Below are 12,168 nucleotides of genomic sequence, written 5' to 3' on the forward strand. Positions count from 1 at the left end.
GGACGACATCACCATCGTCGCCACAGATAGTCGCTCCATCGCTTGTGCCACCAAGGTGTTGGACGACTTCTGTGCGGCCACTGGCGCCTTGGTCAACAGGGACAAGAGCAAACTGTTTCTGTCTCCCGATTACAGTGAGCCTCTAACCATTTCCTTCCCTGTACACAGAGACACTATCAAGCTCTCGGGGGTGACCTTCCAGGCTGACAGAGGAGGGCGAACGAGCTGGGAGGGAGCCCTACGCCACGTCCAGAACAAAACCCGGAGCTGGAGTGCGCGGCCCCTGACCATGGCGGGTAAGATCCTGGTCCTGAAGGCAACTGTCCTGCCCATTCTTCTGGGGAGGGTGTTTCCCCCATACAAAGCCACCAGCAAGCAAATTGCTAGGTTTGCCTTTCGCTTTATCTGGGGGAGCAATATGGAAAAACTGAGTAGAGCCACCCTCCTCAAAGAGGAGAGGAATGGGGGGCGGGGGGTCCCAGACATAGTCACAATCATTATGGTGCAAGGTCTGGCCGCCCTGGTCCAGAACGCTGGGAAGGCGGGAAAGGCCTCTGGTGCCTTTGCCAGGTACTATGCCACCCCCTTCCTACGGGCAATGGGCCTGGGTGTGCTGGACCTTACCATACTGTATAGCTGGGACCCCCCCATGTCTATCAGGCCCTGAAGGACTTTGCTTTCGGGACGGGATTGCCCAGGGCTGGCCTGACCTCGTGGAGCTATAAAATCATCATGGCTCATTTAAGATCAAACGAGACTGCCACGCTCCCGAGGTCAGGGCCGGCCCGGACCCGCAAGTCATCTGGGCAAATGTGACACACAAGTGTCTTACCAACAAACAAAAAGACATTGCCTGGATGACAGCTCACAGGTGTCTCCCCACAAGAGTTTTTATGTACCGCAGGCACTTAGCCCTGACTGAGCACTGCCCCCACGGTTGCACTGACTCGGAACACATTTACCACCTGTTCTGGGAGTGCACCATGGCTAGGCGGGCTGGGGCCTTGTTGTTTCATCTGTCTCCCATAACAGGTTGCTGCCGAGGTCCTCCCTGTCGGCTGAGAACGTCCTCTACGGTCCCCGAGAGGGACTCAAGACCCCAGAGATGGGAAATTCGGAGGTATTAGCACAGTTAAAGTCATGTGATCGCAGTGCAATCTGCCAAATGTGCATGTGCGATGACACCACTTGTATGAAAAAGGCGCTTCTCCCAACACTGATGTAGAGGGACACAGGAGTCGAACATGAAAGAGAAAGTGCCAGGATCAACACTACGAGTTTAGCCTGGTTAAATAAAACAATAAAAGCCATCACACTCTCTCTGTGTAGGTATAGGCCTACATGTCACTTGTTTCTGCATAGCTGTGGCTTTTTAATATCGGATGTTGATGTTGGGTGTGCAATTCAGGCAGGAGGCTTGGCGGGTGTGGGTCTGCCCCTCTGAGGAGCGGAGGGGGGCGCAGATTTAAGAACAAGAGAGAGAAAAGCAAAACAAAGACCGGGACAGGACAGGAATTGCCTACCGATTTGCTGGCCAAACAGGATGCGGGGTCAGGGTGAGAGAGAATCGGGGCCGGTTCCTGGGGTTTTCGCTCACCTTGAGGTCAAGTGACAGCGCAAGTGCGCTGGTCCGGTTTTAAAACATGTACATACATTAGCCTGGAACTCGCCGACAGAGGACAAATACTCGGCATACTAAAACCTCCCAGCATAGCACTCGTACATCAAAAGTTAGCAGCCCAAGTGTAAGTCGGGCTCAAATAATGAACAGGGTCATTATAGCCTACAAGCGGAAAAAACTGCTTTTAAGAGAACTTGAATATTTTAAACGTTTTTTAACTTATATTTTTCAAGAATATTTTCTTGTCTTCAGACTTTGTATTTGTTTGTATGCTTTGGTTAAAAAAAAGCCCGATAGCACTGGGATATTCATAATAAAACGATTCTTTGGGGGTGACACCAACGCACTTTATGACACTCGGGTACATGTATGGCACTCTACCATCGTACAGGGATACTGGCTTGATAAACGTAAGTTTACCACGGTGTTCATTTGCCGTTTGGGCCAATTTCAAGAAAACACATTGCGATTTCAATGCCTACGTATCCATCAAATATTTCAAATATAACAGTAACAGCTCTGATAATGTAACGATTATGAGGCTGGTTATTTTATTTGACATTTTCAAAAACACTGATTTTAATATGCTAAAACTAATCTTTGAATGTTTCGTTTAGGTAAAACCGCATAGGCCTATTCAGCAAATAAAGCAGCGCAAATTCAAAGTAGATCTTTGGACTTTACACTTTCGTCCTCTAACATGACTATTCACTTCAAAATAAATACTTTCCCCAATTGTCTGACGCAAAAGCACATCGGAACCTAAGCAGGAAATGTTACCCGGTGTTTAGGACCAGCGAGTGAGTAGGCTACCAATTTAATAATGTAAGACAGACTGATCAGAGATTGCATTTCTATATCTAATAAAACAGCAAACGAAATAATTCAATCCAATGTCATACGATACTAGTATTTAGGCAGACTCGAGTCCACACCATTAGATCGGCTAAAATTTTCAATTAGAGTAGCCTATGCATATTGCACAATGCTGACATTATGATCTGGTTTAAAGACTGATTTGAATTCCACCTGAAATGGTGCGGTATGCTCAAACTAAAGTTAAAAATTACTGCTCTCCAAAAAAAAAAAAAAAAAAAAAAAAAAAAAACTTGTCGAGAAAGCTGACCAAGTCAGCCCCCATGTTAAACTCGCCCAATTTGAATTAGTAGTCAAGTCCGGCACACCTTCGTTTGCAATTTCGCTCGTGGTCTACCCCGTATCAGCTCACTGGCTACGTTTGCCATAGCAAGGCAGGTGAACATGAAACCACAGCAGCGAACCTAGCTCCATCTTGCTAGCTGGCTGGCTGACTAGTGAAACACAATGGTAGGCTACTTACTCAAACCACCAGCGGGGAATCCAAAACGTTGACCATAAGTTCGGAAACCGTAACATCCATGTTTGAATAGCTGTAATATCCCACGGTTAAATAGACAAATATCTTCGTGAGGGCTAAGGATCCACGATATTACCATGCATGCTCGCTCCCCAGAGAACAATACCAGTTAAATCAGGCATCGCGCAGACCCGCCGTAGCCGGTCTGTGCACACTATCAAAACCCAGCTCAGTTTTTTTTTTGCTGTTCAATAATATCCACGTTGTTCCCTTATAGTGTCGGTTTACCACTGGGTACCCCCAAAAAGTAGTGTTGCTTTTTAATTAAAGTTCAAAAGTGCTCCCTCCTTTTTTCCCAGTTCGATCAGTAGCCTATATCAAGCGCTGTTGAAAAAGAAGTCCAAGCCGCATGACGAGAAAGTTAGCAGTGCAATACTGTATGCTTAAAATATCAAATTTCCAGATCCCATTCCGTTCAGAAAAGTGTTCGCTTGGAGCCCAGCAAGAAAGCCACTTCCACTAGCCTATGTTAACTTAGCTAGTTGGCTATATTGTTGAAAAAAACTAGTCAGGCAGAAAGCAGAAAAAATGCCTTAACTGGAATTAGCTAGCCAGCCACCTGGCGAGTGATAAATCCCGATATCGTTGCACAATTGGTTACAGTTGAGGCTGCCAGCTGCAATACGGAAGAACCAAAAAGTTACAAATATTACCGTTACAGCAACCACCTCCTCGCCATTCAGCAAACTACCTCGCGCTATTTCTCTCAGCATCCAACCTGTAACCACAAGAGCGACATCCCTTACTGACGTCTCCCGTAACCAATCAAAACTCGACTAAGCCTTGAGTAGAATAAAAAACGAACCGAGCAGAGCATTGTCCGTACAGAAAAGCAAACCACCTGACGAAAGGATATAGGTTTAGGCTAATGTTTAACATTTTCAATCGCACCTTGTGCTGGTCTGGCTATGGTATAGCCGCCTCTGTAGGGCAGTTTTGTTACATTTTAAATCAAACCGCAATTAATCCAATGTATGTTGGCTACGTTTGTTGTATTCGTTTCTTAGATATGGAATTTAAGTTTTGCGGTTATTGAAATTATTGTGTGAATGTATAAAATAATAAAAAGGAATTCAAGCGACATTTTTCTGCCAACTCTCATGAAAGTTGTCAACAACCCAACGTCTCTCTCCCTTGTTTCAAGGCACCATTGTAATAAAGAAACGCCTCGGTGTCATTTTACCTGAACCGTTTAACGGCTCCTTAAATGCGTAAACCAAGCTCTTAAAACTAACTCTCTACATTTTAACTGTGTAATATTGTCTTCGGTTTCAAAATTTTAATAATATGCGGATCAAATACTACCGGGTGCCAAGGACTCCTTTTCTTAGCGACCATCGTCCAAATGTTTTATTTATTTATTTTATTGTATTGTGAACATATTGGGGATTCTGAGAAAATCGAATTTAAGAAAGTAAAATGTCGATTGTAATGGGAAGGGTAAGTGTACACATTTGAATATAATTATTAGTCAAAAATTATACAATGATATTTCAAAGTCTTTATTGTGTGGTGTAGCAGAGTCTAACTCGCGTGGTCAGTAATTGGTGGAACACTGCAGTTACACAGTTAAGGTAGGTCAACTTGACGAAGTTGTCCTGGATAATGGAATGTGTATAATTGCTTAAATCGATATCTGAGAGAATTAAAATGAATAAAAAGTATGAGACTTAAAATGAAACGAGAATTAAAATGATGTAGACATACTGTATTTTTTCTTTAATTGTCTCATAGAGTCCTCAGTAAGAATCATTAATTATTAACAGATACAGTAAATAGCATGTACAAATGAATTGTATATGAAGGTCAGTTCTGCCCTCTCGTGATCACTAGTATGAAATCGGTGATATAGGTAGGCTATATATACGGTATACCGACTTGTATTGTAAGTGACAATAAATGGTAGACAACATCAACATCAGCATCGTTAAAATCCAAAGGAATTAATGGTGAAAAGGGGGTAAAGAGGTATCTATCTCTTTGAAAACCGACTGACAAAAGTAACAGGACAGGCTAATCAAGTTCGCTATAGTTCGCAATTGATTCAAATGCGCAGAATCTGCATTTTGTGACATCATAATGACAATCATTTGGTTTATTGTGACGTCTCATAAAGCTTTTTATTTAAGTACGGCGCTGTCAATTCATACACCACTATCTTAGCTGGATATCATTCGAGGCATTTGTTTGTTGTATTTTAACTTTGGATGGCATTGATTTTATCCTAATGGCCTTGAACTTTCTGAAAATGTGTGGAAAACCTGCCAGGTAGGAATTGTCTTTATTTCCGAATACATTTCTAATTTTATTTCTATATTTTGTCTGTTTTACACTCAGTTGACCATTACGTACACACAGAAATGGAAGCCATATTATGAACAAAGCCGCATAGGACCCATATAGTCAAATATCTATTTAATATATATTTAAATCCCTACAGTACATTACTGGCGTTTGGCAGCCACGTTTATCCAGGGCAAATTACAATGAGAAGACAAATTGAGGATAAATATTTATACATACATTTGTATCATATTAACATATATGTATTTAACATTTGTCTATCCCATCTTTTGAATGTAGCCATGATATTAGCCACTATCATCAAAGACTCATATCCAAAGTGACTAAGCAAATATGTGCTAAATTTTCTCTTACGTATCACACCAGCAACAGTAACAAACAACAGGTTGGCTTTAGAAGTCAGTGAATAGACTTAAGGGTGACAATGGCGGTAAAGTAAAAACACTAAATAAAAAGCAAAAGTAGAAAATATATTCGTGACACATTTTCCATTAAAGTGTACAGAGGGCCCAACAGTGATCTTTGTATGAAAAATCTTATTTTGCAAAGCAGCTGGTTATTTCCTATTTTATTTTATGTCACTCATTAAGGCCATCATTACACCAAAATCATACATACAATACACTGACTTGCTTGGAAAGTGACAGTAAAGGGTTGCCTACATTATTAAAATTCAGAGGTATTAGTGGTGAAAAAGGGGTAAAGAGGTGCAAATCAATCAATCAATCAATCAATCAATATTTATCTATACAACAGATGCTCAAAGTGACTGACAAAAGTAACAGGGACAGGCTAAGTTTGCTCATACGCCTAAGTATCACAACAGCAATAAATACTGACAGGCATCAATAATAATAATTGTTGCTGCTGTTATTTTCGTTACCAACAACAACAATAATAATACATTGTGAAGTGTGGTTGCCGCCAATGCAAAGTCGACTTTGTTCTGAACAGAGTGAACAGTGGTAGGTAGTTTCTATGTTGTTCTGGCGGTGACTATGGTGTTTTAGGTGGTGTCTAGGGTCTTTCTAGGTGGTTGCTATAGAGTTCTAGGTGGTTGCTAGAGTGTTATAGGTGGTTGCTATGGAGTTCTAGGCGGTTGCTAGGGTGTTCTAGGTGGTTGCTATGGAGTTTTAGGCGGTTGCTGGGGTGATGCTAGGTGGATGCTATGGATTTCTTGGTGGTTGATAGGGCGTTTCTGGTTGCTATGGAATTCAAAGCAGTTGCTAACTTGTTCTAGGTGGTTGCTATGGAGTTTTAGGTGGTTGCTAGGGTGTTGCTAGGTGGTCGCTATGGAGTTCTAGGCGGTCGCTAGGGTGTTGCTAGGTGGTTGCTATGGAGTTCTAGGTGGTTGCTAGGTGGTTGCTATGTTGTTCTAGGCAGTTGCTAGGGTATTACTAGGTTGTTGCTATGGAGTTCTTGGCAGTTGCTAGGGTGTTCTACGTGGTAACTAGGGTGTTGATATGGAGTTCTGGGTGTTTGCTACGGTATTCTAGGTGGTTGCTAAGGAGTTATAGGTGGTTTCTAAGGTGTTGCTAGGTGGTTGCTGTGGGGTTCTAGACGGTTGCTAGGGTGTTACTATGTGGTTGCTATGGAGTTCTAGGCGGTTGCTAGGGTGTTCTTGGTAGTTGCTAGGGTGCTGCTAGGTGGTTGCTAGGGAGTTCTGCGTGGTTGATAGGGTGTTGCTAAGTGGTTGCTATGTTGTTCTAGGCAGTTGCCATGGAGTTTTAGGAGGTTGCTAGGGTGTTGTTTGGTGGTTGCTATGGAGTTCTAGGCAGTTGCTACGATGCTGCTAGGTGGTTGCTATGGAGTTCCAGGCGGTTGTTAGGCTGTTTTAGGTTGTTGCCAGGCTGTTGCTAGGTGGTTGCTCGGTCTTTACTCAGTCCAATGATGCGACCCGTAATTCTTGTAATATGTCAAACTGTTCAATAGTTATCAAGATCAAGAGGAAAAGATCAAAGTGACTTTAAAAGAGGGTTCATTAATGGGGCATGGATGGTATGAGCTCCCATCACAAAGACTGCTCAACTGGTTAGTGAATTTAGATTTATGGGAAAGACATCGGTAAATAGGGCTGGAAATCGTGCTTGAAAGTGTGGATTCCATGATCGTGATGCTTGTGCATTAGTTCGATATTTTAAAAAAATGGAAGAGCAACTCTTCCTCAGTTGACTGAGAATGTCTACGCAGGATGTGATCAGAGTGTCAGCAAGAGCAGTACATAAATTCCTCATTAAAAAGACATGCACATTTTTTTCAGTGGTGCAAAAACCATAGGCACTGGTCTACAGATACTGTATGTGGAAATAAGTGATATGGTCAGATGAGTCATCCTTCACCATATTTGGGCAAGCGCATGTGCAGCAAGAGAATGGTACAGGCCTGAATACATGACCCCTACAGTGACAGGATACTGTGGCTCTACTATGCTGTGGGGGGCACGCTTCTGGCATGGTTTGGGTCCACTTATCCGCTTAAAGGGAAGGGTCACTGCAAATCGATACAAAGTTACTCTTGAGTGATCACATTTATCCTATGATTAAACATGGTCTTTTCTGGGATGACAATGCCCCCATCAATGCCCATGAATTTGGATGAGATGTTGGATGTCAGGTGTCCATAATATTGTAGTAGTATAGTAATGTCATTTTAGCAATTTGGCAACATGACCTTCATTCTTCATTCATTTTCAGGAAAGTCACATTGACTATGCTGGGACTAGATAATGCGGGGAAAACAGCAACTGTGAGAGTCATTAAAGGAGGTGAGATTTTCCTGGCCATCTAGAGATAAAACCATGTATGCAGTGTTCTTCTTACAGACAATAAAAGCGAGAATAGAAAGTTGAAAATGGCAGAAAAGCATGGAAATTTAAATAAAATCCACAGCATTCTTACATGGCCTGTCATGACAGTGATAAACCATGCATATGATAAATAATCTCTCTTACCTTCTTTTACTGTAATAATAATAATAATTATTACATTACAGATTACATTACAGGCATTTAGCAGACGCTCTTATCCAGAGCGACTTACACAACTTTTACATAGCATTTTACATTGTATCCATTTATACAGCTGGATATACACTGAAGCAATTTCGGTTAAGTACCTTGCTCAAGGGTACAACGGCAGTGTCCTACCCGGGAATCGAACCTGCGACCTTTCGGTTACAAGCCCAGTTCCTTACCCACTGTGCTACACTGCCGCCGCATTAATAATAATGGTGATGATGATGATTAATACACTTTTTTTTCTTAGAAAACCCTGAGGATGTGTTTCCCAATGTGGGATTTTCTGCTGTGGGCCTGAAGAAGGGCCAGGTTGATTTGTCCATCTTCGACCTGGGCGGGACAGAGAGTTTCAGGGACATTTGGAGGCACTACTTCCCCGAGTCCCATGGTGTCATTTTCGTGGTGGACTCCAGCGATGTCCAACGGATGCAGGAAACCAGGAAAGTCCTGGCCAAAGTCCTTGGGCACCCTCGTGTCGCTGGGAAGCCAGTTCTTCTGTGAGTACACACTGACTCGACCGCTGGGAACGCAGGCATACGCAGACAAATAGCTTGCCCTCTACTGGGCAAACATAATTACTGCATCGTCAGTTTAACCATGTGACTTGTAACACCTGTTGTTCGAAAATGTCCATTCTTTTACGAATTTAAATAACAAAAACTAAATTAACATGGGATACTGGATATTATTCCATGGCATGGACATGAGAAAAAAAATACCTTGTTTTTGAGAAGAGTGTCATGTGTCCCAATTTATGTTGATGCAGTCTATTTAAAAAAGAAAGCCAACCTTATTTACTTGTGATTAACATAATAAATACATTTTCTCCATTCCCCTCTCTTCCCTCAGTCTGGCAAACAAACAGGATGTGAATGGGGCCCTGTGCGAGGATGACATCATTGACCGTCTGTCGCTGGAGGAAACCGTTACCCTGAACAAATGCTACTGTCAAATCGTGAGTGTTCCTGGGGTTAGGCTGAGACAGATGGTTATGGGTTAAGACTACAGCATACAGTTGTGATGTAACAGCATCGTGTCTGACAGCAGTGGAAAGGCAGGGGTTCCCAAGCATTTTCATCTGAATGTCCTACCACCCTCTGTCTGAGGACACCAAGCTCAATAAAATGCCTGTTTACACCTGCACCCAAGACAAGCTATTAGCATCATGCCAATGCATTAAGTATAATGATCGAAATACTACCAGCGAGACAAATTAGTCAATTATTAAAAATGAAACTACAAACTAAATTTTAAGGGGTAATATGTTCTTATACATAAAAAACGTGAGCCTCATGAGTGGAATAACCCTTCAGGTACCGTGCTCGGCTGTGAAAAAGGTCGGGAAGAAAGCCATCAAGAGCGGGCTGGACTGGCTTTTGAAAACCGTGGCCAGAGATTACGATGTCATCAGTGAGCGTGTGCAGAAGGACACGGAGGAGCAGAGGGAGAAGGAGGCTGTGGAGATGAGAGAGCGGGTCGAGAGGGTGCGTCTGATTCGGGAGGAGAGGTGAGGGTCATTTTTTACTCAAGCTCCAAGCCCATTCACTTTCTGAATGAACACATATTTGCATTCTGATATTTGAATCACCTCAACTGCCCTGACCCACAGATCGAATCTGCTGATTTCCACTTTACACAGTATCAGAAACGGCCCAAATAAAGCTAACTTTATCTGAGAAAATAAGTAGCCCAATTACAATTAGAGTAGAAATCCATCATGCTCACAGATTGAGCCAAGGACCTACTTTTGCTCACTCTGTAAGACTATAAAAACAAAGCAGCTATCTATATGAATTACCCAAACAAAGAAATGGCTACGTTTTTACATATTTACAAAATGTACTGGTACTGAAATATTTAACTTTGAGATTCCTCTGTAGGGTTTGTTCAGTTGGGTTCTCTGAAGCATTGTATTTTCTCCAAAGGGAAAACAGGGAACGGGAGGAGGCTGAACAAGAGGGAAGGACAACAGAGACAGAAGATGAGGGCAACATGGCTAACCTATTCAAGCCAACAGGAGACATCAACTCCGAGGTGAGAACATGGATTGCTACATTTTGAATTGTAGCAACTCAACTGTACCTAAAATGGAGCACTGACAGATTGATAAGTCTATTTAAATTATTTAGTGCATAGTGTTTCATACCACCAAAATCTTCACTTTCAGAAAACACATTGGTAAAATTTCAGAACTTACAACATCCAATAACGGGAACAGGAAGGATGTTGATGTTAAATATATACTAATATATTTCCAGCTTGTTTGAGATCTCACTCTCTCTCTCTCTCTCTCTCTCTCTCTCCCTCCCTCTCTCTCTGTATGGGTAGATGGGGGACAAGCAGAAAACAAACAGTGAGCTGCAGATCACAAAGACTGACGCAGGTAAACCCATCTCACCTGACAGACATGCACAATTAATCATTCAACTAGTTTAAGTTCAAAATGTTCTGTTCTAAACCAGATTATATTCTGGAATTATTTTGTACCACATAATCTGTTGTATACTGTGTCCTGTACTTGTATTGCTGTCTCTTCACTGCAACAACCTTGTTTGTCTGTACCCTCTTGAATTTATGGGGGAGGCTGCAGCTCAGAGAGAGCTTAACAAATACAGTTGACCTGACCTTAAAACGGAAAAGAAAAAGCAGAACATTATACCTGTTCCCTCTGCTCCTGCAGACAGCTGTCCAGAAAAGAAGTGGAAGTTTTGGCAGTGGAAGAAGAACAGGGTGGGGCCTCTGTCGTCAGTCTCAGCTAAAACACCTCGCCGCCTCATGTCTGGTTTTAAACTGTTCAGGCGCAATGCTGTGGCCCCCCTTTAAGAGCAGAATTGAGTGACATTGAAATTATCTTCTGCTCAGCCTTTTCGATTTGAGCCAGAGCAGGACATTACTCAGCAGGGCAGCACCGACAACAGCCCTCATTAAATGAATCTAAATGATGAAGATCGCAGGCCAGGGGAAATGAGAGTAGGGCGTAAGAGATGGTGTTTGTGCAGCAAGTGCTCGCCATTGCCAACAGAGACAGAAAAGTTGTTTGTTGTAAAGAGCTCTATCTTCTAGCAGCAGTCATTCAAAGTCACTTGACCATATGGATCAAACTATTGTTTTTGGTGAAAATGAAACATCGTCCCCATTAATTTAATTGACATAACGTTATTATTGATCGGCATTGTACATATGAGCTCAAGCCAGTGATAATACTTCCTTTGAATGCATAATCCCTAATGATCATACACGCTGATATATTAAGATGTTTAGCTTTTGAATCCATCCTATTCACAGATATCCGGTGTGTCATATCACACACAAATTCTGAGCCATTGTATTGGTATTTTTCAACATTATCCCAACTGCTGGGCAAAACAAGTGACTTAACCTCCAGTGCAACCTTTTTTACGTCATCTACCCGAAGTCTCTTGCGCGCCTAAAATAATGGTGATCTCCATCTTTTGTGTGGTTTTAACAACACATTAAGCCTTACAAGTCTTAACAGGTGAGGTTCCCTTTAAATAGAAATGCCTTAAAGACTAACAGTTATGTCCATAAGAAAACCGGCCACAGTTTGTGTGTGGATAATTCTGAAGCTGTCTTTAATCACGTTTATTGGACCCACACCAGAACCAGTTTCCTCATCACTGTTGGTACACAGTTCTTCTTCATCTGACCTTTCTGCTTCTTCTGTTTTAGAAGGCATTTGATCTTACGGAGGTGCATCCGCTAAAACTGGTTCTTCACCTTCCTCTTGAATCTGGTTTTCACCTTCTGCTTTCTGCTACCTTTGTTGAGATTGGATGAAACTTGTCTGCCTCAGTCTCAGTTTTGTGTTTT

The 12,168-nt window shown here is 42.2% G+C and overlaps 1 protein-coding gene across 1 annotated transcript; it reads left to right on the forward strand.

Moving 5' to 3' along the window:
- Positions 1 to 2,371: 2,371 nt before the first annotated feature.
- LOC118209536 (ADP-ribosylation factor-like protein 13B) lies at positions 2,372 to 11,366 on the forward strand. The gene is made up of 8 exons (XM_035384906.1): positions 2,372 to 2,446; positions 8,015 to 8,085; positions 8,585 to 8,834; positions 9,187 to 9,292; positions 9,651 to 9,844; positions 10,263 to 10,371; positions 10,666 to 10,720; positions 11,018 to 11,366. Coding segments are annotated over exons 1-8 (930 nt in total). The 5' UTR covers positions 2,372 to 2,444; the 3' UTR covers positions 11,161 to 11,366.
- Positions 11,367 to 12,168: the final 802 nt, after the last annotated feature.

This window comes from Anguilla anguilla, chromosome 1, assembly GCF_013347855.1.
Source record: "Anguilla anguilla isolate fAngAng1 chromosome 1, fAngAng1.pri, whole genome shotgun sequence".
NCBI lineage: Eukaryota > Metazoa > Chordata > Actinopteri > Anguilliformes > Anguillidae > Anguilla > Anguilla anguilla.